Source organism: Eptatretus burgeri, chromosome 7, assembly GCF_056783735.1.
Source record: "Eptatretus burgeri isolate ZD-2024b chromosome 7, Ebu_testis_v1, whole genome shotgun sequence".
NCBI lineage: Eukaryota > Metazoa > Chordata > Myxini > Myxiniformes > Myxinidae > Eptatretus > Eptatretus burgeri.
Window position 1 is genome coordinate 74,497,149 of NC_140967.1, and position 27,944 is coordinate 74,525,092.

Sequence of the window (27,944 nt, forward strand, 5' to 3'; positions counted from 1 at the left end):
CGACGCCCATGGTTGGAATGTATATTGTCAGTCAATGAACGTGGAGTTGGGTGTCGAAGATATATTGATAACTCCTTTTATGCTTTGCTGACTCTACTTGGAGTGTGTGGGAGGGTAAGGCCAAAGATTTGTGAGAAAGTGGTTCAAGTAGTGGTGAAAGAGTCGATCTGGAATTGGAGAAGTTTATCAAGGCAAGTCGAGTGGCGTAGTTTGTAAGGTTGTTTGTTTGGTGGTTCCTTCCACCCTCACAGTTATTTACAGTGTAGTGGATTCTGAGAGCTGAAGATGTAGGTGTAGTATCATATCTATTTTGTTGTCACCTTTTTCTGAGCAGTGTAGGTTGTGAGGTTGATTGGTTGGTGGCTTCTCCAGCATCTATTTCCAGTGCAGTGGATTCTGGTAGCAAAATATGTTTTGTTGCAGTTGTTTTTGTTTGTGTTCTTGCCGGCTGACGGTGGTGGTATATAGCTATCCACATGTCATTGCTACATGTGGATGCACATATGCCTCTGCTGGTCCACCTCGGCTGGCAGGATTGCAATGATGCTGAGGACTTCGACTGACGACATAGTCAGTGAGTGATGCTTCTGGCCAAGGTGTGTTTTGAACTTGGGTATATTACTATATATTGTACAAATTATCGATTTTTGTTTTGGGAGGAGGTTGTGGTGAAGAGAGTTGGAAGGTGGGGATTAAATAACAATCTGGCAACACACTCAATTTTTGACAAGACCCTATGACAGACATCACAATGACTACACATCTACAATCACCGATCCATACCTGAGCTATCTACGAATCCTGCCAATTTCATCCACAAAAGATCTCTCGGAGTGATTGCTCAACGTTGCCAGATAGCTAAGGTCCATCAGCTTTGCAACCAAATTATGCTGAGGCAACAACAAACAACAACCACCACCACCAGTCCTGGCAATATCAATGTACTCCTCAATGCTTCTCGGTTCTTATTCATTTCCAGTTTAAATCTATCGACTATTTCTACTGTCAATACTTTTCCGGGCAGACCATTCCATGTGCTAACTACTTTTTGAGTGAAAGACCTCTGCCTTACAACCTCCTAACTCTTCCCTCCATTAGTTTACGACTATGGTCCCTGATGCTACCCCTGTCCTTCCCTATTCTGATGAAAAACTCCTGCATTTGTTTTGCCGACACCCCTCAATATCAAATACCCTCTTAATTGCCTCCTTTGTAATGTATAAAGTCCTGTTTCATTCATCTGCTTCTCATAGTAAGCCTTGCGAGCCGTAGAATCGATCCATTTTCTCTACTGTGGACCCTCTCTTTGGCAGCAATGTCTTTCCTCAGATGTGGTGACCAACACTGGACACAATATTCTAGTTGGGCCTCACAAAATTATTTTAGTGTTTACACTACCTATTTTATTTTGTAATATTATTCCCCTGCAAATAAAACCTGGAGCCATATGAGCTTTACCTCTAGGTACATGGCACCAGGCTGTCTGTTTACCTCCAATATCTCCAATCAAATCCAATATCTCCACAAATATCACTTGTGTATTAACGGAAGATAATGGTCCTCATATTAGATAACAGATTAAATAATTGTTTTTTGTGTGTGCAAAACCATAATGATAAAAAAAATTGACATGAATGTGTGAATGGATATACCTCCACGCATGTGCATGTCAACTTGCTGTTACATTGACCTAAATTAAAAGTCACATGAAAAATTAAAGGTCACATGAGAAAGAATGTGAGAGGGAAAATAGTGATGAGTCGAAAAGAGAAAACATCAGATTCTTCTAATTCAAGTTATGGTCTGCAAAATGAGTTTTCAAAAGGCACATGACCATCAGCCTGTTGAATCAAAAATTAAATCGGTTCATCTTTGTATCACAGTCCATACTTGTGCCAAGTTTGGTTGAAATCACTTGTGGTCCACAAGTTGTTATGGTAACAAATATTTTAAATTAAAGGTCACATGACCATAGATATTTGACCTTTTCAATGCAAAACCTAATCAGGTTATCTTTGCATCATCCAACATACTTGCACAAATTTGGTTAAAATCCGTTAAGCGGTTCACAGGTTATTGCAGTCATGAAAATATGCTACACATGTTCACATGGACGGATGCACACATGGACGGACAACCCAAAATCATGATGTTTTCGGCTGCGGAGGCATAACAAAATTACTGCTGGAAATTTATGAATCGTACGCAAAATATTTTCAGATTTATCAAATTCTATAAGTTCATCAACTGATGGAAAAGGAACAAATATATATATATATATATATATATATATATATATATATATATATATATATATATATATATATATATATATATATATATATATATATATATATATATATATATATATACACACAAACAGATGTTTGCACATACAGATATTTGGTAGTGCAGTACTTTAATATACAAGAAAAGAAAGACGACATATCAACCATAGCTTTTCGTGCTGTACTTCTCAAGGTTGAATCACAGCAAGAAAACCAAGAAGTGAGAGAGCTTGCATATATAAGCTTGTCTATGTGAGATTGACACTGATTGGTTCATCAGTTATGACGTCAATGATAATCTGAGCCCAGGTTACCATTGACATCATAAGTGATGAACCAATCAGTATTGATCTTTCATGTGCAAGCTTACTGTAGATATGCGCATGCTCTCTCACTTCCGGGTTCTCTTGCTGTGATTCAACCTTTAGAAGTACTCCACAAAAAGCTTTGGTAAATATGTCGTGTTTGTTTTCTTGTATATGGAAAGAGGTGGGGGAGAGAGACTTTTTTTGTTTTGTTTTTTTAAAACAACAATAAGCACACACGTGCTCACCCACACACATGGAACACCAGATCATGTGTAAGTAAAAACAAAAAAGAGCAGAGCACCCCTTCAATTATGTGATTTGACGTTTGTTTTTGCTTTAGCAAAATAAAAAAAACACTCTCTCCATTTCACCTCGAGCACCAGCATGTGACCGGAAATGAGCGGTCGTATCGAAATAAAAACTGGACACGTGTCGAAGCTTGAGGTCTATTGTGCCTGAGGAAGCTGGCTGCAAAGCTGGCGAAACGTTGCCTGAGACCCGGTCTGCTCTTGCTTTTTTACTCAAATTAGCAGAGTCGATCGAGTTTTTTTTTTTTACTTTTGGTTGGATGTGCCTTCTTATTCTTAAAAAAAAAAAAAATATATATATATATATATATATATATATATATATATATATATATATATATATATATATATATATATACACAAATGATATACAGGGTGTCCCTAAAAAAAAAAAATGACATCATTTCGTAGTATAATAACATAGCTAATTCTCGCTCAAATGATCTCAAATTTTAACAAAATGTGTAAAAACTAACTAAGTTGCATGTTTATTATCTCAATGAGAATCTACCAGGAAGATGGATTGGGCATGCCAGTGATAATGACAATGTGCTGTTGAAATGGCCACCACGTTCACCTGACTTGACACCTTGTGATTTTTTTTTTCTGTGGGGCTATGTGAAAGGACTGGTCTCTATCTCCCCTCTTCCTACAAGCCTAGAGGAACTTAAGCAGAGAATCACTGAGGTGCTGGAGAATGTTACGCAAGACATGCTACAGCATGTTTGGCAGGAGCTGAACCACCGACTTGACATGTGTCGTGTCACAGGCGGTGTGCATATTGAACATTTGTGAAGTTTTGAGAAAACGGTTATAAAATCCACATCTCTCTGAATCTCTTGTTCGAATTTTGATAAATAAATATTTTATTGTTCAACATGAAGCCAATTTACTTTCGTTTGCCTGGGACATGTAGTTACTTAGAAACTCAAGTTTCAAATGATGTCATTTTTTTAGGGACACCCTGGATATCATATGGTATAACAGTCAGTCCTTATTTTTCATCAGTCTTCTTTACTGTAATGAAGACTCAAAGAAAAATGGCTTTTTGGAACTTAATGATTGAAAGCTTGATGGAAATGTGGATTTAGATGGCTGTCCTCTGATGGATGTGGGGAAACCAGTCACATCCCCAAGAATACCTGTGGTTACCTAGTTTGACAAGAAGCTGGCTTTGATAATGAAGATTTCAAAACTGAGACAACTCAACTTCTACTGCCAAAAATAAATAAATTCATATTCGGGATTTTAACTGGAAAGATAAGATAAATTGTTAATTTGCAAGATGCATCAAATGTGGATGCTTGACCAGAGCAGGTACACTATACCTGTTTGCTTTTGTTCACACAGAAGCATCAGCTTGGAGTAAAGTCAGTGCTTGAGAGCTGAAATCTATTTGAAAGTTCATATGTCGAAAGTTCAAAGGAGTTAATCCAACCCGACCTATGGATTAGAAATTTGAGGTATGTCTTTATGAACATGGCACAAGCATTTCCTAATTCACTATCTCAGGTTGCCATCTGTGGAAATTCTCATGGCACAATAAATCATGCAATACACAGCCATGCCTTTTGTAATGCCAACCAGTTCTCTTCCTGCCACCTTATCTGTATTAAATATTTCATGTGAATGCCACACATTCAGTCAGGATCAAAATTGTTGAGAATTTATATGGATTAATTATTTCCTATGGATCATCCATGTGAATACAGCTTTGGACTTAGGTTCTTCCATGAGTTGCTTGCTTGAAAAAAAAACTTTTGTGTTTAACTTCTTTTTTCATTTCTTTAAATAAATAGGTGATGCCGCAAGTAATAAAATGGCTTTTATCCTACTTCTTAGTTTTTCCACAAGTAATTTGTTTGTTTGAGGAATCACCTCCACAACAACTCTCCATCGAGGAGCAGGAGGAGCTTCCATGAGTCAATGTATAGAGCAGCATCGACTCTGAGAGATGACAGATTCAGGCCAAGATTGGAAATGGGCTCAGGGAAGTGGCTTTCATTTGATGGGCCAGCAAATCTCCACATGTTACCCCCTGTCAGACACACCACAGGAAAAAAAAATATATATGTATATTTGTAAACATGTATTATATCAACACACATACATTATAATATTATGCTTGTCAGTCTGTCTGTTACACATCACGAGATTCCATCATCTCTTGAGATTATGAATGAAACACTGTTTCATCATTATTTCATTTTAACGGTGTGCGTGCGTGCGCGCGTAGATATGCATCACGTGGCATAATATTAAGGTGGATAGGGGAAGGGGAAGAAAGTGAAATATTCCACCATTTTAATGAGGTAATGAAGAAGTAATGTGAAATGATGTAAGAATGCCCTCTTGCTTTGAAGAAGGGGAAGAAAAGGGGAATGAGAGTTCTCACCTCTTATATACCTGGTGTTGGCTTAATGGTTAGGGTGGCAGGCTTTGGATCCCAGGGTCCTGAGTTCAAATCCCACTCAGCTGTTGAATTAATACCAGGTGTGGTTAACTCGACCTGCCTTCCTTCTGAGGTCGGCAAAATAAGTGCAAGCATGCTGGTATACTGTGTCGGAGTGGCGACCCGTCCAGGATTGTGCCCAATAGCCAAGGAGACTGCTTAAGCAGAACCAACTCTCTGCACAGAGTATGGTCCCAATCTCCTCCTCAGCCTCCTCAAATCTGCTGCACCTCATTTTCGATGGCGGTGAATATTACCCTTACCAACCTTCAGTTGATAAAATCCACCGTCATTACACTCACCTAATTTTGAAAACTATATAAAACAATGAAGATGTTATAGCTTCAATACAAACGTTCATCAGATTATTTTTTCTGTGATTCACCGTTGAGAATGATTCATTGTGTCCACAAACCAGCAGGAGCTTTTATGAATAAATGCTTGTTGTTTTTCATGAGCTTGTTGTTAGGCAAGGTTCTACATTTTACTGGGTTCATGGGCATTGCCTTACTTGCAATAGGAGCTGGCAGGTGTGGAACTTAATTTATTTTACTTTTGATTTTACAGGTGTGGGAAAATGCATAACCACAATTGCACATTTGTGTTTTTTTTTCTAACACGAGAGTTAACAGTACTTAAAAATATATATATTTCCCCAGCTGAACAAGTTTAAACTGTGTAAAACTGTATCATCTAAAAATATACACATGCCTACACTGCAATTGGCAAAGAGTGAGATTAAAACATTCTTCAATGTATGCACAGACCCGAGAACAGGAGGAGTCCGATTTGGCTCTGGCCTTCTGCCGCAGCCTGGACTTGGCCTGGCCCACTCGGCCAGCGGCTTGAAACAAGGCTGGGCCCGGCAGGCAGCTGGCCTGCTTCAGAGACGTTCCAGTAATGCCTGCAGGGAAATAAAGCCAAATCCCTGTGAGAAATGCAGCTGCACATATAATGGTACATAGTTTGTAATATCACTTTCATCTAACATCTGCTGAAAGACAATGATCTTCATAACATCATATCTCCGATCTTTGATCTGGAAGGCCTATGTTACAAATGGGATTACTTTACCATGGCTTACTGTTCGAGAATAATTGAAAGCCGGTGGAAATCAGAAAAGAAACCTTGTAGAATAGATAAACTGCAGACGGGATACAATCAATTATATCACTGGAAATGACCGACATTTTGTTTTTCTGTACAAGATCAAGGCTCATGGAAGAGCGAGACAATGAATGAATCAGGGTCAAAGGAACAGTATAAAAGGGAGGAAACATAAACAGCAGGGTTGAAGGATAAAATGGAGTAAGATTTGGACAAATAAGGGAGGTGGTGAGGAAAGAGGGGTAGGGGAGGATGCATGGGGTGGACAAGGTGGTTATTGAAGAAGACTCTCAGGATGGAAAAACTGGAAATTTGAAACGAGGTAAACTTGAGGGTGGGGGGTTCATGGGGTTGTTTGTTCAAATCTGATTTTAGGCAACAGTTAGGTATTTCGATTCTATGCAAATGGAAAATAAGCCTATTTCACTGGAATTACTTTGTTGTTCTTAAAGTGACAATAAGAACCCATCTCGCTCATTCATAAATTTCTAGAAGTTGGTATTTTACTTGCCCGGTCTACATGCATGATGTTGGACCACACACTATGATTGACTTATGTCCTCAGTCCAACTTGAGAGGACCACGAAAACGCTATGTATAAAAATGCAGTCTTGACAAAAAAAGGAGAATACAAACAAAAGTGTCACACACTTGCCCACAAAGATGATGGTGTGGTTATTTAAAGATGCGATGGCATCAATTTTGCTTGATAGTCGGCAGATGTCACTTGGGGGCTCTGGTTGAATTGGGCTCTCAGCTGGCTCTTCTGCCTTTATTCCTGCAAAGAAGTAACCATTCGTTGGCTCAACCATGGGAGTTTCTGCTTTGCCATCTAATGAATGTGTTTAAGATAACTTCTCAGCACAAAATAATACTTCCAATGAGCACAGTTGTCAATTGCTGTGGGAAACAATGAATCGAGCAGAAAGAATGACAGAATCACTGAGCCAGCAATTTTTAAGTGGTAACAGTGTAAGAGTACTTGCATCATAAGACGAGCCAGATCGCTTTTTTCTGTTACATCAGGTTTTCCTTGCACAACTTTCCATGTGTTGTCTTTGCTTATGTTCTCAACTTGAACATTAGTAGATGACAACATGCATAACTGTTCCCAGCATACGAAAAGCCAGTGGATACAATTACACTCGTCTCACATAGTTTTTTGCTTTGGAGACTATCTCGGGTGGAGCCGATCAAGTTTCCAAAAACACATGTGGATTACATGACTAAGAGGATGACGATTTATTGATCAAACTAGAACGGGCACTCAGTAGAGTGCATACCTTCGCCAACGCTACATTTTGCCCCCCCCCCCTAGAAACCGTTGATTGTGAGGGTATTAAATCCCATACCACATCTGCCATCTCATACGTGTTATGGTGGCTTAAAAACATTACATTTCCTGCTGTTTAACACTGATTCACGTACATTGTACAATTTCTGTATCAACTCCCTGACATTTTTGGGTGTCGGTGTCAAGTCAATCTGATGACAACTGGTCACATTATAAGAAATCAAATATTACACATCACAGGATAGGGAATTGAATTCTAAACATTTTGAATCTACTTACATGCAAATTGTGTAAGAATTGACCGCGTTATGATAATAAAGGTCGTTGACCCCCCCTGACCTTTGACCCAAACCGCTAACAAAGGTAATGACGTCATTGTATCATATCATATATCACAAGATTGGGCATTGAATTCACAACATTTTGGCATTGGATGCATGCAAATTGGACAAAAATTGACCGCACTATGGTGAAATGACGATTTTGACCTTTTCATGACCTCGACCTTGACCTTTGTACTCTTAATTTTGTAATTGGTATTAGAGTGTGGGGAACTGAACAGTCAACATTTTGGTGTTGGTTTCATGCAAATCGGATAAGAATTGACCGTGTTATGACTAAAACCGCACATTTTGCAATGTCGTGACCTCCCCGACCTTTGACTCCCAACCGCTAATAAGGGTTATTACGTCATTGTGTCATGTCACATATTACAAGATGGGGCATTGAATTCTGAACATTTTGGCATTAGTTGCATGCAAATTGGATACAAATTGACCGCGCTATGGTAAAAAGACGATTTTGACCTTTTCATGACCTTGACCTTGACCTTTGACCCGATCGCTCCCAAAATCTAATCAAATGGTCCTCGGATAATAACCAATCATCCCACCAAATTTGCTGCGATTCAGTTCAATACTTTTGGAGTTATGCGAATAACAAACAAACACACATATTCACAAATAAATAAATAAATACACAACGATCAAAACATAACCTTCGCAACAAAGTTTGCGAAGGCAATAATTGGCAAACAAACACTTAAAATCGTTATTAGGATGTTGAAGCTCCACTACATAAAAATTCAAATCACTGACCAAAGATTGCTTGCAGGGAATTGATGTCAGCACGAGATAAATGGAAGCTCCGTTGATATGAATAGAGGGGGAACATGATAGATGTAGGGTCTGTATTGTGTGGAAGGCCCAAAACATGTCCAAAAGCATGAACGGCTGTCAGAAGCAGACTGATGCCTGTAAAAATCATCCAAACAATTGTTAAGATTATAAGTGAAGCATGCAAAGCACTTTGCAGCTTCAGGCGCATCTTTTCTATCAGTGAAACCTGGCTATCTTCCCCACAAAGTACAAGCTGAGTCATGAAGGGCTGTGTGGCAATAGGTCTTAGAAAAACAATTGATGCAGGATTTGACAGAAAATAGTATGAGCAATGATAATAGTAAGAGCAAGGATGATCACAATAGCAATGCTTTTCTACACCAATCAACTCTCCCTACCCCTTCTAGTATATCAGCGACAGCACAGACAGAAACATGCACCACTGTGGTTCGCAAGAATGTACTACGTGTAAATGTCAAAAGCAGTCAACATATAAATGAAAAACAGAGACCCACTCACCTCTCTCAACTGTGAATGGAAGAAATAAACATTTTTCTCTCACCTCATCAAATTAATAAGGGCTTACTTTGTGTAGCCTTTCATGGTTGCTTGATGGAACTTTCTTTAGCTAGAATTGCATGGGAGGAGTTGATATATTTTGTATAATCACTCATTCACTCACTCACTCACTGATAAAATTTTGTACTTTCTAGGTGGGGTCAAAAAATTATATTTTGCATAGTGATGTAACTCAAAGCCACGATTTCAGAAAAAAATAAAACCGCACGTCCTGAAGTTCACTTGGATCAGGAGCAACAGTGACTCAAACCCCCACATACCCACTTAGACCCTGATTTGTTTTGTAATGCCATGAACAAGCTTTGGTACATCATGGGTGATGAAGGTTGTGGTGAAGTGTCATCGAAATTGTGTCGTTTTGAAGAAGAGAGCAAATACCTATTTTGGGGGCTCAACCCCCCCCCCCACACTGTAGACCCCTTTAATGAGCGCAGATTTTGATGCGGTCGATACACTTTGGGACATCACGGGTGATGAAGGTTGTGGTGAAGTTTCATCAAAATTGTGTGTAGTTTCGGAGAAGAGAGCAAATACCTATTTGGGGGAGGGGGATCAAAAAAAACCCCGTAGACCCCGATAATGAGCACAGATTTTGATGCGGTCAATAAACCTTCGTTCGGCATCAGATGTGAAGCTTGTGGCCAAGTTTCATCAAAATTGTGTGGTTGGCTCAAGCGATGACTGAAGTGTCCAGGTCCAGGTGAAATAAAAAAAATCCCAAAACTGTGCTTACTGTAAATGTCCATAAATGAAAATATTTGTAAACAAATTTGGTCAGTGTAGCTGAGAGTGGGGTGGAGCTTGGGCTGCACATAAATAGAGTTCATACTGCTCACTCATTCTTCACTTGATTGATATATTTATATGTTTGGAGAATGCAAGCCAAATCCACTTGTATTATACACCTACAGGTCAGCTGATGGAAATTTGCTGCAAGATGGCAGGTTGACACGATTTGGTTGAGGTACAAATCTCACTTTAAGCAAGAAAGAAAAAGGAGACCCAGGTTAACCATCAATTTGCAACACCAAATAACCTCATCTTTGAATTAATCTTGAACAGGATCAGAATTAGTTGATGTCGTATTCCCATCACTAGATATAGATTCCTTCAAAGGGTGAAGTTACTTTCAGGCTACATTAGTGAACTCTACATGAATTCTAAGAAAATCGATAAATAATGGCCATATTTTACAAAAGTTGACAAAAAAGTGTCGAACATCTCGAAGCTATAATTTGCAAACAGATAGAATAGCAGGTAAACACCTGCACCTCATTACCTGGGATGATACTTCTGACTAAGTAAAAAGTATTACAGAAATAAATTGTCATGCTGACTTTCATGTCTTTAAAATCAGTAGAACTGAAAGAAAAGTCAGGAGAAATGACATAGCAAAGAAGTAAGTAGAATTGGAATAATTTGCTGCATTGAAAGTCGTGTCGTGGTGCAAACTAGTGTGTGTTAACCTTGCCTGAAGATGTACAGAATCCCCATTTCTGATCATTCTCATAGTCGGCAGTTGTGGAACACCATAATTTTCCGTCAAACCGCCCAGCTGATGTACAGGCATTATAGCTCCGTCCCAGAAAGTTGAAAGGGAAGAAACAGGGACTCTTCCCTGAATTTCCACCAACTGTAGTCAACACTGTAATTAAGCACAGGAAAAAAAAGGCTGAACAAAAGGTATGCTTCTTCCTCAGACCTTCTATCCAACAATGCCATTGTCTGGTTCAGACAGCAACACATTGCTGTGATCGGTCTTAGCATCAACAATTCAAAGAAGATGATGCAAACCATCAGACATGAGAGCAATCCAACCTGAGTTAGGACAAAAGCCGTACTTCAGATCTGTGTTGTAATTATCGGTAGTGGCACACCATCGCTCCTGATCGCTTCGTCCGTCCGTTGTGCAAATGTTGTATGTGCGTGCTCCATACGTAAATGGAAATACACAAGGCTTCCCCTCTGCATTTCCACCTGTGGTGAACAAACCTGCAACATGATTTGTGACACAAATTCAGCGTCAATCATTGGGATGGATGTCAGTAACTTATTTGTGAGAGGAAGTCTCTTTACATTGGCATTACAACTTATAAGCAGCTCTCAAACCTGTAGCAACACCATGAGATCACCGTCAGGATGTGCTATACTGCGACCCTGAGGACGCATCTCACAATGTGAATCAAGACTTGTGAGCAATGGTTCAAAATGCCACAAGCAGTGAAAATAGCATCGTTTGTGGCATTTTGAACTATTGCCTGTGTGGCTTGATTCACACTGCGAGATGCCCTCTAGGGGTCTCATTGTAGCATGACATGACGGTGATGTTATGATGTTACTGTAGGATGGAGAGCTAATTATACTCGTCTTTATTCTAAACTGCAAAACTGTTTCCTAACGGTGCTGCAGCAAGTCAATAGACAATGCGCTCGTGAGACTGACGGTACTTGTTGATCCCATATTGTGACTGTGATAGGGCATGATTTGTCTTGTACTCAATATGCACAGTTCCAGGGTTTTACTATTTAATATATATATATATATATATATATATATATATACACATACAGTGGGGAGAACAAGTATTTGATACACTGCCGATTTTGCAGGTTTTCCCACTTTCAAAGCACCTCGAGGTCTGTAATTTTTATCATAGGTACACTTCAATTGTGAAAGACGGAATCTAAAACAAAAATCCTGAAAATCACATTGTATGATTTTAAAATAATTAATTTGCATTTTATTGCATGACATAAGTATTTGATCACTTACCAACCAGTAAGAATTCCAGCTCTCACAGACCTGTTAGTTTTGTCTTTAAGAAGCCCTCCCATTCTCCACTCATTACCTGTATTAACTGCACCTGTTTGAACTCGTGATCTGAACAAAAGACAGCTGTCCACACTCAATCAATCAGACTCCAACCTCTCCACAATGGGCAAGACCAGAAAGCTGTCTAAGGACATCAGGGACAAAATTGTAGACTTGCACAAGGCTGTTCTGGGCTCAGGAGAATAGGCAAGCAGCTTGGTGAGAAGGCAACAACTGTTGGCGCAATTATTAGAAAATGGAAGAAGTTCAAGATAACACTCAATCTCCCTCGGTCTGGGGCTCCATGCAAGATCTGACCTCGTGGAGCCTCAATGATCATGAGAAAGGTGAGGGATCAGCCCAGAACTACACGGCAGGACCTGGTCAATGACTTGAAGAGAGCTGGGACCACAGTATCAAAGAAAATCATAAGTAACACACTACGCCGTCATGGATTAAAATCCTGCAGCGCACGCAAGTTCCCTCTGCTCAAGCCAGCGCATGTCCATGCCCGTCTGAAGTTTGCCAATGACCATCTGGATGATCCAGAGGAGGAATGGGAGAAGGTCATGTGGTCTGATGAGAACAAAATAGAGCTTTTTGGTTTAAACTCCACTCGCCCTGTTTGGAGGAAGAAGAAGGATGAGTACAACCCCAAGAACACCATCCCAACCGTGAAGCATGGAGGTGGAAACATCATTCTTTGGGGATGCTTTTCTGCCAAGGGGACAGGACGACTGCACCGTATTGAGGGGAGGATGGATGGGGCCATGTATCGCAAGATCTTGGCCAACAACCTCCTTCCCTCAACAAGAGCACTGAAGATGGGGCATGGCTGGGTCTTCCAGCATGACAACGACCTGAAACATACAGCCAGGGCAACTAAGGAGTGGCTCCATAAGAAGCATCTCAAGGTCCTGGAGTGGCCGAGCCAGTCTTCAGACCTGAAACCAATAGAAAATCTTTGGAGGGAACTGAAAGTCTGTGTTGCCCAGCGTCAACCCCGAAACCTGAAGTAGTTGCAGAAGATCTGTATGGAGGAGTGGGCCAAAATCCCTGCTGCAGTCTGTGCAAACCTGGTTAAGAACTACAGGAAACGTCTGATCTCTGTAATTGCAAACAAAGGTTTCTGTACCAAATATTGAGTTCTATTTTTCTGATGTATCAAATACTTATTTCATGCAATAAAATGCAAATTAATTATTTTAAAATCGTACAAAGTGATTTTCAGGATTTTTGTTTGAGATTCCATCATTCACAGTTGAAGTGTACCTATGATAAAAATTACAGACCTCTATGTGCTTAGTAAGTGGGAAAACCTGCAAAATCGGCAGTGTATCAAATTCTTGTTCTCCCCACTGTATATATATATATATATATATATATATATATATATATATATATATATATATATATATATATATATATATATATATATATATATATATATATATATATATACACACACACACACACACACACACACACACACACACACACACACACACACACACACACACACACACACACACACACACACACACACACATAACCGGGCGTAGTGGCGTGCGCCTGTAATCCGGCTACTCGGAGGCTTGGGTTGGAGGATCGCTTGAGGACGGGGACTCTGCACTGGGAAGGGTGTAGAGCAGCCCGGAATCATGGCGAAACCCAAATCCTGATCCCTGTATCGTAAGAGGCGACCAGGGTTGCGTCAGGAAGGGCATCCGCGTAAAACCTGTGCCAAATCAGTATGCGGATCATAACGGATGATCTGCTGTGGCGACCCCTAACGGGAGCAGCCGAAAGACGAACAACAACATATATATATATATATATATATATATATATATATATATATATATATATATATATATATATATATATATATATATATATATATATATATATATATATATATATATATATATATATATATATATACTAGCAGAGTACCCGCCTTATTTTTCCAAGAATGCAACATGTTCTTCTGATGCATATGTTTATTTGGGTGGTGTGTAGGCAATTGACAGCTCTGTATTGTAAAAATAAAACAAAATCAAATCAGGGTTACATGCACGAAGCAAAAACATACCTACTGCTTATAATTCCAAACATCTCACTGAACTGGAGAATGTAGGGACAGGAATACTACACTATAAATGGTGGAGACTTGCAATGCACTCCACCATCTGGAGGCGGTGCTGCACGATACACATTTACATACATAATTTGCGTCCCCAATCCCATCTTACCTCACCAAGACCACCGGCAAAGATAAAATAAATAAAAAAAAACACCCCATTACATGAATTGGGGGCATGCTGATCCTATGTATTAAGTCTGGATGTAATTGGCCCAGAACTGTAGGAGGAGTAGCACGACAAACAAGCTCACAAGCCCACAAACACACAAACAAACAAACAAACAAGCACACAAACACCGGTCCATTAATTATAATAAGGATAATACTTTAATATGAACAGCCACGTTAATTTTTTGTTAATATATAAGAAGAAGAATGTTCTGTGAAAAACTTGATCAAAATGTCTAAAATGAATGTGCAGGTCGGAAGTTCCTTAACAAAGCTGTGTGCACATTATTTCTACATAATTGTGTCATTCACAATTATTATATGAAGCAATAGATCATTATCTTTTTATTTACTGGGTCTAAGGCCTATGGGAGAGTCATCACACAAATTACGCATGCACATATGCAGACAGATACTATAGACGACGCACAATACTTGATTTCAGACAAAAATGACAGTCGGTGACCTTCAGAGAAGTGACACTTCTCAGGGGCAATCTGGTTACCAGCAACACCACCTTCGTGAGGTGTCTTTTCTCCCCACAGTCAACGGGACAATAAAGGAGAAATCATTCAGCCTGGCAATGTGTTATGTAGATCAAAGCAGAATGGTTTCACTTTTCCTGAAGTTTGTAAATGAGCCAGCTAGCTGAGGTTTCTCTTCTTCTGTTTTAATAAACGAGAGTGACAAGGCAATTCGATTGAGATGAGGTCAGTTTCCACAAGCCGAAAATCCACATCCTTAATACTGCTGCTTTCAGCCAGATTTGAACCTGAAACCTATTAGATGCCAGTCTGGTGTCCTCATCACTAAGGCAACACTGTATTCACGTCAAAATAAAACAAAAATAATGGAAAGAATAATGTACAGATGGAAAGATGTCTTCTCCATACCTGGTGCCAAATGACAAACCCCTCTGTACTTGTAGCTGGCTGCACCACATGGCTGGCAGGAAATTATCACGCGTTTGCTTCTTGCAGACAGTAAACTGAATTTGCTCTCATCTGCAACAGTCTGATAATCATGGATTGCTCAGTGCTTGGCCAATTCATCGTTCACATCTGAGCCCACCTCTCATGAGCTCAGGTTCAAACTATGTATATATGTGTATATATATATATATATATATATATATATATATATATATATATATATGTATATATGTATATATATATATATATATATATATATATATATGTATATATATATATATATATATATATATATATATATATATATATATATATGTTGATTTGTCTTTGATCTCACAATATTATTGTAATTGGACAATTATGCCACCTAATGTTCTTGTTCAACATGATTTACATTCAGGCTTTTCCATGAACCTTTGATAAAATTGTTTAAAAAAAAGGAAATTCATCAATGGATCAATGACCCTCATGCTCATGCCAGCAAAAGACCTTTGTATTGATGAAACAATTTCAAGTGGTGTTTGTCAATAATTAAGTAATTAAATCTGATTGTTGAGTTTCATAAAAATAGATGAGGGATAACGTTGAAGCAATAAAGCTTAATAAGACAGACATAATTTGATCCCATAAATTTTTAAACCTTAAATGTCATCTATGTATGGCTTCTACAGGGTGTGTCAATAAAAGGTTAACCACTTCAAAACTTGATGAACCAAAACATTGAGTAATAAAACAAAAAATTAACTCAGAAAATGAAAAAGAAAACATGGAGAAATGAAACTCAATTTGTGGTAATGCGCTTATAGTTGAGATGTTCGATGTGAGCACACCTCACGCACAACATGCATTCACACGAATTGCGAAGTTTTCAATGATGTTGATGCAAGTTCTAATGGTTACTGTCTGCGCATAAGCCTCAACTGCTGCCTTCAGATCAGGTTCAGATATTGGGTGTTCCTCGTAGACATTATCCTTACAAACTCCAAGAGGGAAAAAACATCCAGCGGATTGAGGTCGGGGCTGTGTGGAGACCATTCATTTTCCATACGCAAACTGAGAACTCGTTGTCCGAATTTTTGACGCAGAAAGGCAATTGTTTCCTTCGCTGAATGCGGGGTTGCACTGTCTTGCATGAACCACTGTCACCGGAGGGCTGCCGTGCTCATCGATTGCTTCAAGTCTTCGTGAAATGCATTGACAATCGACCGGTATCGTTCTTGATTGATGGTAACCGTTCTTCCGTTTTTGTCTTCAAACCAATATGGCTCGAGCACACCTCTGTCGCTGACAGCCACAAAAGTAGTGACTTTCGGACCCTTAAGCGACTTCTCTTCAACCTTATCTGGACGTTGACTTCCTCAGAAAATGTTGTGTGAATTGATAGCACCATTGACATGAAAGTGTGCCTCATCACTATACCACACATCACGAATCCAGTTTCGGTTTGCCTCCATCTTCTGCTGTAGCATCTCACACATGGCGACTCTGTGCTGCTTTATCCCCATCGGTCAATTTATGGGCTGTTGTGATGAAGTAAGGAAAGAGGTTTAAATCTTGTTTCATTATTCTTCTGATACTGCTGGGAGTGAGACCCAGTTAAGGCGATCATTGTCGGTGATGTCTTCAGACTTTGCATGACTGACTCACGAACTCATTCCATGTTTCCTTTACACCATGTACACTTCTTGGGCGACTGGACCTTCCCTTGTTAATGTTGAGTATCGTCCCTTCACTTTTGAACTTTTTCAAAAGTTTCCAAATGGCTGGCTTGCTATGCTTGTTTCTGGGATGTACTCCACATTCAGGACAGAACCTCATCTAGACGGAAGCAATTTATTTGGTCTTAAAATACCACTAGACAATGTTTACTCTTTGCTCCGTAGAAAACGTCATTTTTTTCCGTAGAATGCTTTGGTTATGTTTCATTGACTTCTCCAAAGATCATTGATCACTCGTGCAAAACAATTAAAAAAATTAAAGTAATGACTAAAAGTACAAAGGTCATTTGAAGCGGTGAACCTTTTATTGATACACCTGTATTTGGGGATAAGTGAAAAAAATGTACAGAGGGGGAAAGAATAGGGGATAGGAGAGTTTGAGTTTAGATGGGGAAAAAATTAGATAAAAGGACTTGTGTGGATATTGAACAGATAAGTAAGAGGAGGTTGGGGGAGGGAGAAGGTGGGGGTTAAAATGTTTGCATTTCAATACACAATTGGACCCTTTCTGACACACGAATATTATAAAAGCAAAAAAAAACAAAAGCTTGAAGGCCTGAGACAGTAGATCAGGAAGGAAGGCAATTTTTATTTATTTCAGAGTGTACTGTCGCCACAAGAAAAAACAAATGGTGATATAAAACTACATGTCTGAGAGATTACAAGTAAATTAATGTCCTCATGTAATAAGTCAATGGGTCACGTTGTAATCATTTCACACCAGACACTCTTATTAGTCCCCGAATGACTGCACCGGAGGGGACTAGAGGTTTGCTCTCCATCTGTCCATCCCAAATGTGATTTTTTTTTCAGACTTTTTCCCCCTATCATTTAACATATTCAACTGAAACTTGGTCCGTGGCTTTAATATGATAAGTTACACAACAAGTTCGAGTTTCAGGGGTGTTTCGTCAAATTTTTTTCAGTTATGCCCTTTTAAACTGAGTACATATCACAGATATTATATATGGGTCAGTGTTCAGCTACCCTGACTCCACCGACTGCTTTACACCGATTGGCTGAACAGCTGGTCTGATTCCACCACGTTAAAATCATGTGCCGCCATTGCAAGAATCAGCACAGATCGGCAGGCCTCAGGCTTAGGCTTAGGCCTGGGTGTTAGTTCATGGCTCAATGCAATTGGAATGATCCTAGGTATATAACCATGATGTATTATATATACACATAAGCTGTACGCATGTTCTTGCTTCATGTACCGTATGTACATGAGGTTAGTTTAAATATTTTCTGCACTGAATGCACCACTGTAAACAACCCAAATAAAGGGATGTGTTTACTGGTGCGAAAAGTCTGACAAAAACCGAAATTACACACAAAAACCTTCATTTATTTCGATTTTGTGTGAATAGCATAATTAAAGGGTGTCAGTGGATGGCCTACAATTATGCACAGTCGCCTCTCTGTCGAGCTGGAGTTCGAATCCCGATCCAGCTATGAACGGTCACCCCGGTCACACGCGTGGTTTTGCTTCATGTATGTACATCAGGATATTGAAAATATCACATTGTCAAGGGACATGTATTGTGAAGCAATTTTCGCTCTTGTTCCATCTTTCTTGCACGTTGGGCCACAGATTTGCTGATGTGTAACTTGGCCACAGTGGGCACTAAGGGATTTCAAATCTGTCTTGTTATTTTTGAAGAGTTCTGTAGCATTTGGGTAGAAAATTACGGTCCTTTCCTCCAAAAGTCCTGAACGAACTTGTATCTTGTGACCAGAGGCGTACCGAGAGTATTTGGCACCAGGGGTGGACCCTTCTTTGGCACCCCCCCCCCACCAATTCGCCTCCGAGATGAATAATTATAAAATCTAAATACACAGTAAACATATATCATGTTTGCAAGTAAAACTTTATGCGGATTACAATACGCTACCTGTAGTAAGCAAATTGGAAATAAGAAAAACGCAGGACATTAAAAATTCAGCAAACAGGTAATACTGCATGGCATATTGATGCTTACAATAATTCATGGGCCGGTGTTTGTGTGTTTGTGGGTTTTTTTGTTTGTGGGTTTGTTTGTTGCACTACTCCTACATCACTGGGCCAATTAAATCCAAACTTCCTACAGAGGATCAGCATGACCCCAATGAATGTTTAGGGGTGTTTTTATCTTTGCCGGTGGTCTTGGAGGGGTGGGGGGGGTTGTGTGCAAATTCTCCATGTAAATATGTATCGTGTAGTGCCACTTCGAGGTGGGAAAAGGTATTACAAGTCTCCACCATTTACAGTACAGTATTCCTGTCCCCACGTTTTCCAGTACTGTGAGGTGTTTCGAATTATAAACAGTAGGTATGTTTTTGCTTAATGCACGTAACTCGTGTTATTTATTTTTCTGATACAGAGCTGTCACTTGCCTGTACACTGCCCAAATAAAGGTATGTGTCAGAAGAACGTGTTGCATGCTTGGAACAAGACCGCTTGTAGGATGGGTACTCTCCGAGCATAACAAAAACATATTCAACTCCAGAGAAAACATCACCAGGAAGAATTTTCAAAAAGGGAACAGAAAATCCAATGTCAAGGAATGCTTTGCGATTGCACCACGTCATTTCCTGATGATGTTTTTCCTGCGCATTAACTATTTAATTAGTGTAGGAGATAGTAGAAAAATCGTGCAAATTATGATACAAGCATCAAATTTGGCATTTCTGTTCTGCAGGGCTTTCTGATCAAATCTGCCCGATTGGCCATTTGAAAATCCAAATTTTGAAATATTTGAAGAAAAAAAACTTCAAAAAAATTTGAAGCACAGCTGGCTGAAATTTTTGAAGCGCAAGTGAACATCCCAGACAGAGAGCCAAGGGGAGATGCAGTCATCTCAGAGTCAAAGGGGGCAAGGAATCAGAAGAAGAGTGACAGGAACCAGTAAGATCCCAGGTAACTGGAGAAGCTTTCTTCGAGATGACAGCAACAAGACTGAGCTGTTTCATTTCCTTGCGGAAAAGATGTGTGAAGCACAGATGACAAGCACAGTCATTGTCACAAAAGGAGAAGATGCCATTAGCAACACAAGGAAGTCACTGGATGCGGTGTCTCCATGTTGTCATGAAGAAGCTGACACTCGAATATTTGTACACGCCAGGGATGCAACGACGGATGGTAGCAAGTCCATTATCATTAAGGCTAATGACACTGACGTACTAGTCATAGCAATATCTGTAGTGCCATCCTTACAGGAACTAGGTCTTGAGAACATGTGGTAATTGCCTTTGGCCAAGGAGCCAAGGCGCGATGGATTCCAGTCCATGAGGTAGTTTCTGCAATAGGGCCTGAGAAAGCTAGAGGGATCCCATACTTCCATGCGTTCACTGGATGTGACGTCCTGTCTGCCTTCCGCAGTAAAGGGAAGAAAACTGCATGGCAGACTTGGAACGTCTTTGATGATGTTTCTGAAACATTCACCAATCTCAGCCAGCATCCAACATTGATTCGTGATCTTGTCTTTTTTGAAGTTTTTTTTTTTTTTTTCAAATTTTTCAAAATTTGGATTTTCAAATGGCCATTTGGGCAGATTTGATTAGAATCCTCTGGAGAACAAATGTGCCAAATTTGATGCTTGTATCATCATTTGCACGATTCCTCTCAAAAATTGCTGTTATCTGCCCCACTAAATGGAGGAGATTCACTTTTCAGAAGGCCTGCACATACAGTACAGTAATGTAATTAATTTTTCAGGAGGCCTGTGGATACAGTACAGTAATGTAATTAATTTTTCAGGAGGCCTGTGGATACAGTACAGTAATGTAATTAATTTTTCAGGAGGCCTGGGGATACAGTACAGTAATGTAATTAACTTTTCAGAAGGCGTGTGGATACAGTTCAGTCATATAATTCATTTTTCAGAAGGCGTGCGGATAGAGTACAGTAATGTAATTAACTTTTCAGAAGGCCTGGGGATACAGTCGTCTTCTTCTTTTGGCTGCTCCCGTTAGGGGTCGCCACAGCGGATCATCCGCATGATCTGCATAGTGATTTGGCACAGGTTTTATGCCGGATGCCCTTCCTGACGCAACCCTGGTCACCTCTTACGACACAGGGATAAGGATTGGGTTTCGCCACGATTCTGGGCTGCCCTACACCCTCTCATAGGGTGCAGGGCAGCAGCAGCGCAGTGCTCAGGGAGAAAATCATTTTTTCCATGCACAACCTCACCTTAAAAGAGTGTCTCTTACGTGAACCAAGACTGACTTTAGAAAAAGTGATAACTCTGTTTGGCTGCTGAGTCGAGTAGATCACATGCAATGGCCATGACGTCCACTCCCACATCAGCTGTACCGGGCTCTCCCAAGACATTGACTTAATTCATCACCAAGGGAACCGCAGTCTCAAGTCTGCTGGCAAGGGTCCATTTGCACCAAAGCCTGGGTCGACCAAGAGCAACAAGCACACCCAAAATTGTGGGAACTGCGGGTGTATTCATCAACCTAGCCAATGCCCTGCCTTTAGGAAATGCTGCAGGAATTGTAATAAGCAGAAACATTTTTCAGAGGTCTGCCAGCAATCCAAGTGTGTTCATGCATTGGCAATGAGCAGGGCGTCGACCGAACTGCCATCTCTTAGTGACTTGTACATTAATGGCGTGTCTACATTGCTGGTAGGAGACATGCAGGTCATGAAGCCAGACTTCTCTTGGTTTGCGAACATCAACATCAATGGCCATAGGGTAAAGGTTGAGGTTGACTCTGGAGCAGAGGTATCACATGAGTACAGGAGTATCCCAGGAAATACTCCCTCGCAGACTATTCAATTCCATGCAAAAGCCAGTCAAGACTATAAACTCAATGATCCAATTGAAAAGCTACAGTGGGGAAGTTCGTCACACCGTACCACATTGAACTGGATTCAGCCAGTCATCGAGCCATCTCATCGTGCACCTCTCAGCCTACATGAGCGCTTGAGGGCCAAACTGCGTGACGTAGAGGCTCAGGGTATCATTTCCAAGGTGGATGGACCAATGCACTGGGTGCATAATCTTGTCATCGTCAAGAAGAAAGATAAATCATTGCGTTTGTGTCTCGACCCCAGGAATCTCAACAAGGCTATTAAAAGTGAGCACCACGACATCCCCACAACAGATGGAGTCATGGGTCAGCTCGCCTGAAAGAAGGTCTTCAGTATATTTGACCAAAAGGACTCTTTCTGGCAGGTTCAATTAATTCAAGAGAGTGCCCTCAAGTGCACTTTTAATTATCTTCTGAGGTGTCATTGATTTAACCATCTACTGTTCATTGTGACATCAGCTTGCGAAGTTCTCCAAGAGGGAATGAGAGCACATTTGGAGACATTGATGGGGTCTTCTGCATTGCAAATAACATAATCCTTGCTGCAACCACCCCTACTGAGCACGACACCATCACAAGCAAGGTACTGGACCATGCATGAGAGAAAAACGTCAAATTCAACCAGAGCAAGATCCACTGGAAGAAGGGAAAGGTAAAATACATGGGTCATGTCCTCACCTCTGCTGGGGTTCGCCTGGATGAAGACAAAGAGCAAGCCGTGTTGGGACTGCCAACTGCTCTGTCACGTTTGGAGCTGCAGCTAGTTCTGGGTGTGGTTAATTACCTCAGTCGGTTCATACCCAACATGTTGGTTCAGTTCATACCCAACACCCTGGGCATACAGTACGGTAATTTAATTAATTTTCAGGTCTGCAGACACAGTACAGTAATGTAATTAACTTTTCAGAAGGCGTGCGGAAACAGCACAGTAATTTAATTAATTTTTCAGAAGGTGTGTGGATACAGTACAGTAATTTATTTAATTTTTCAGAAGATGTGCGGATACAGTACAGTAATGTAATTAACTTTTCAGAAGGTGTGCGGATACAGTACAGTAATGTAATTAACTTTTCAGAAGGCGTGTGGATACAGTACAGTAATTTATTTAATTTTTCAGAACATGTGCAGTTACAGTACAGTAATGTAATTAACTTTTCAGAAGGCGTGTGGATGCAGTACAGTAATTTATTTAATTTTTCAGAACGCGTGCGGTTACAGTACAGTATTGTAATTAACTTTTCAGAAGGTGTGCGGATACAGTACAGTAATGTAATTAACTTTTCAGAAGGTGTGCGGATACAGTACAGTATTGTAATTAACCTTTCAGAAGGTGTGTGGATACAGTACAGTAATGTAATTAACCTTTCAGAAGGTGTGTGGATACAGTGCAGTCATGTAATTAAATTTTCAGAAGGTGTGTGGATACAGTACAGTGATTTATTGAATTTTTCAGAACGCGTGCGGATACAGTACAGTAATGTTATTAACTTTTCAGAAGGTGTGCGGATACAGTACAGTATTGTAATTAACCTTTCAGAAGGTGTGTGGATACAGTACAGTCATGTAATTAACTTTTCAGAAGGCGTGTGGATACAGTACAGTAATTTATTTAATTTTTCAGAACGCGTGCGGATACAGTACAGTAATGTTATTAACTTTTCAGAAGGTGTGCGGATACAGTACAGTATTGTAATTAACCTTTCAGAAGGTGTGTGGATACAGTGCAGTCATGTAATTAACTTTTCAGAAGGCGTGTGGATACAGTACAGGAATTTATTTAATTTTTCAGAACGCGTGCGGTTACAGTACAGTAATGTTATTAACTTTTCAGAAGGTGTGTGGATACAGTACAGTAATTTATTTAATTTTTCAGAACGCGTGCGGATACAGTACAGTAATGTTATTAACTTTTCAGAAGGTGTGCGGATACAGTACAGTATTGTAATTAACCTTTCAGAAGGTGTGTGGATACAGTACAGTAATGTAATTAACCTTTCAGAAGGTGTGTGGATACAGTGCAGTCATGTAATTAACTTTTCAGAAGGCGTGTGGATACAGTACAGTAATTTTTTTAATTTTTCAGAACGCGTGCGTATACAGTACAGTAATGTTATTAACTTTTCAGAAGGTGTGTGGATACAGTACAGTAATTTATTTAATTTTTCAGAACGCGTGCGGTTACAGTACAGTATTGTAATTAACTTTTCAGAAGGTGTGTGGATACAGGACAGTAATGTAATTAACTTTTAAGGTGTGTGGATACAGTACAGTAATGTAATTAATTTTTTTAGAAGCCGTGCGGATACAGAACAGTAATGTAATTAACTTTTCAGAGGTGTATGGATACAGTACAGTAATGTAATTAACTTTTCAGGTGTATGGATACAGTACAGTAATGTAATTAACCTTTCAGAAGGTGTGTGGATACAGTACAGTCATGTAATTCATTTTTAAGAAGGCATGCGGATACAGTGCAGTAACTTAATTAACTTTTCAGAAGGTGTATGGATACAGTACAGTGATGTAATTAACTTTTCAGAAGGTGTGTGGATACAGTACAGTAATGTAATTAACTTTTCAGAAGGTGTGCGGATACAGTACAGTAATGTAATTAACTTTTCAGAAGGTGTGTGGATACAGTACAGTAATATAATTAACTTTTCAGAAGGTGTGTGGATACAGTACAGTAATATAATTAACTTTTCAGAAGGTGTGTGGATACAGTACAGTAATATAATTAACTTTTCAGAAGGTGTGTGGATACAGTACAGTAATATAATTAACTTTTCAGAAGGTGTGTGGATACAGTACAGTAATGTAATTAACTTTTCAGGTGTGTGGATACAGTACAGTAATGTAATTAACTTTTCAGGTGTGTGGATAAAGTACAGTAATATAATTAACTTTTCACAAGGTGTGTGGATACAGTACAGTAATGTAATTAACTTTTCAGAAGGTGTGTGGATACAGTGCAGTCATGTAATTAACTTTTCAGAAGGCGTGTGGATACAGTACAGTAACTTATTTAATTTTTCAGAACGCGTGCGGATACAGTACAGTAATGTAATTAACTTTTCAGAAGGCGTGTGGATACAGTACAGTAATTTATTTAATTTTTCAGAACGCGTGCGGATGATACAGTACAGTAATGTTATTAACTTTTCAGGTGTGTGGATACAGTACAGTAATTTATTTAATTTTTCAGAACGCGTGCGGTTACAGTACTGTATTGTAATTAACTTTTCAGAAGGTGTGTGGATACAGTACAGTAATGTAATTAACTTTTATGGTGTGTGGATACAGTACAGTAATGTAATTAATTTTTTTAGAAGGCGTGCGGATACAGTACAGTAATGTAATTAACTTTTCAGAAGGTGTATGGATACAGTACAGTAATGTAATTAACTTTTCAGATGGTGTATGGATACAGTACAGTTATGTAATTAACCTTTCAGAAGGTGTGTGGATACAGTGCAGTCATGTAATTAACCTTTCAGAAGGTGTGTGGATACATTGCAGTCATGTAATTAACTTTTCAGAAGGTGTGTTGAAACAGTACATTAATGTAATTAACTTTTCAGAAGGTGTGTTGATACAGTCCAGTAATGTAATTAACCTTTCAGAAGGTGTGTGGATACAGTACAGTCATGTAATTCATTTTTAAGAAGGCGTGCGGATACAGTACAGTAATTTAATTAACTTTTCGGAAGATGTGTGGATACAGTACAGTCATGTAATTAACTTTTCAGAAGGTGTGTGGATACAGTACAGTCATGTAATTAACTTTTCAGGTGTGTGGATACAGTACAGTAGTTTAATTAATTTTTCAGAAGGCATGCGAAAACAGTACAGTAATTCATTTAATTTTTTAGAAGGCGTGTGGATACAGCACAGTAATTTGATTAATTTTTCAGAAGGCATGCAAAAACAGTACAGTAATTTATTTAATTTTTTAGAAGGCGTGCGGACACATTATAGGAATGTAATTAATTTTTTAGAAGGCGTGCGGATACAGCACAGTAATTTAATTAACTTTTCAGAAGGTGCGTGGATACAGCACAGTAATTTAATTAACTTTTCAGAAGGTGTGTGGATACAGTACAGTAATGTAATTAACTTTTCAGAAGGTGTGCGGATACAGTACAGTAATGCAATTAACTTTTCAGAAGGTGTGTGGATACAGTACAGTAATATAATTAACTTTTCAGAAGGTGTGTGGATACAGTACAGTAATGTAATTAACTTTTCAGGTGTGTGGATACAGTACAGTAATATAATTAACTTTTCAGAAGGTGTGTGGATACAGTACAGTAATATAATTAACTTTTCAGAAGGTGTGTGGATACAGTACAGTAATGTAATTAACTTTTCAGAAGGTGTGTGGATACAGTACAGTAATGTAATTAACTTTTCAGAAGGTGTGTGGATACAGTACAGTAATATAATTAACTTTTCAGAAGGTGTGTGGATACAGTACAGTAATGTAATTAACTTTTCAGAAGGTGTGCGGATACAGTACAGTAATATAATTAACTTTTCAGAAGGTGTGTGGATACAGTACAGTAATGTAATTAACTTTTCAGAAGGTGTGTGGATACAGTACAGTCATGTAATTAACTTTTCAGAAGGTGTGTGGATACAGTACAGTAATGTAATTAACTTTTCAGAAGGCGTGTGGATACAGTACAGTAATGTAATTAACTTTTCAGAAGGCGTGTGGATACAGTACAGTCATGTAATTAACTTTTCAGAAGGCGTGTGGATACAGTACAGTAATGTAATTAACTTTTCAGAAGGTGTGTGGATACAGTACAGTCATGTAATTAACTTTTCAGAAGGCGTGTGGATACAGTACAGTAATGTAATTAACTTTTCAGAAGGCGTGTGGATACAGTACAGTAATGTAATTAACTTTTCAGAAGGCGTGTGGATACAGTACAGTAATGTAATTAACTTTTCAGAAGGTGTGTGGATACAGTACAGTAATATAATTAACTTTTCAGAAGGTGTGCGGATATAGCACAGTAATTTAATTAATTTTTCAGAAGGCATGCAAAAACAGTACCGTGACTTATTTAATTTTTTAGAAGGCGTGTGGATACAGTACAGTAATTTAATTAATTTTTCAGAAGGCATGCAAAAACAGTAAAGTAATTTATTTAAATTTTTAGAAGGCGTGCGGACACATTGTAGGAATGTAATTAATTTTTTAGAAGGCGTGCGGATACAGCACAGCAATTTAATTAACTTTTCAGAAGGTGTGTGGATACAGTACAGTAATGTAATTAACTTTTCAGAAGGTGTGCGGATATAGCACAGTAATTTAATTAATTTTTCAGAAGGCATGCAAAAACAGTACCGTGACTTATTTAATTTTTTAGAAGGCGTGTGGATACAGTACAGTAATTTAATTAATTTTTCAGAAGGCATGCAAAAACAGTAAAGTAATTTATTTAAATTTTTAGAAGGCGTGCGGACACATTGTAGGAATGTAATTAATTTTTTAGAAGGCGTGCGGATACAGCACAGCAATTTAATTAACTTTTCAGAAGGTGTGTGGATACAGTACAGTAATGTAATTAACTTTTCAGAAGGTGTGTTGATACAGTACAGTAATGTAATTAACTTTTCAGGTGTGTGGATACAGTGCAGTAATTTAATTAACTTTTCAGAAGGTGTGTGGATACAGTACAGTAATGTAATTAACTTTTCAGAAGGTGTGTTGATACAGTACAGTAATGTAATTGACTTTTCAGAAGGTGTGTGGATACAGTACAGTAATTTAATTAACTTTTCAGAAGGTGTGTTGATACAGTACAGTCATGTAATTAACTTTTCAGAAGGCGTGCGGATACAGTACAGTAATGTAATTAACTTTTCACAAGGCGTGCGGATACAGTAAGTCATGTAAT

At 39.0% G+C, this 27,944-nt stretch overlaps 1 protein-coding gene and 1 long non-coding RNA gene across 2 annotated transcripts in view; one reads left to right on the top strand and one right to left on the bottom strand.

Annotated features, from left to right (window-relative positions):
- LOC147023552 (72 kDa type IV collagenase-like) overlaps nucleotides 1–27,944 on the bottom strand; it is a 64,115-nt gene that overhangs the window by 6,808 nt on the left and 29,363 nt on the right. Inside the window, exons 6-11 of the mRNA XM_085889047.1 lie at nucleotides 11,273–11,446; nucleotides 10,926–11,099; nucleotides 8,855–9,010; nucleotides 7,115–7,241; nucleotides 6,124–6,260; nucleotides 4,783–4,942 (exon numbers count right to left, since the gene is read on the bottom strand). Of these exons, the coding sequence (XP_085745173.1) occupies nucleotides 4,783–4,942; nucleotides 6,124–6,260; nucleotides 7,115–7,241; nucleotides 8,855–9,010; nucleotides 10,926–11,099; nucleotides 11,273–11,446 (928 nt within the window). The remainder of the gene's footprint in view (nucleotides 1–4,782; nucleotides 4,943–6,123; nucleotides 6,261–7,114; nucleotides 7,242–8,854; nucleotides 9,011–10,925; nucleotides 11,100–11,272; nucleotides 11,447–27,944) is intronic.
- The window catches only part of LOC147023553 (uncharacterized), a 102,025-nt gene that overhangs the window by 4,202 nt on the left and 69,879 nt on the right, over nucleotides 1–27,944 (top strand). The gene's annotated exons all lie outside the window — the stretch shown is intronic.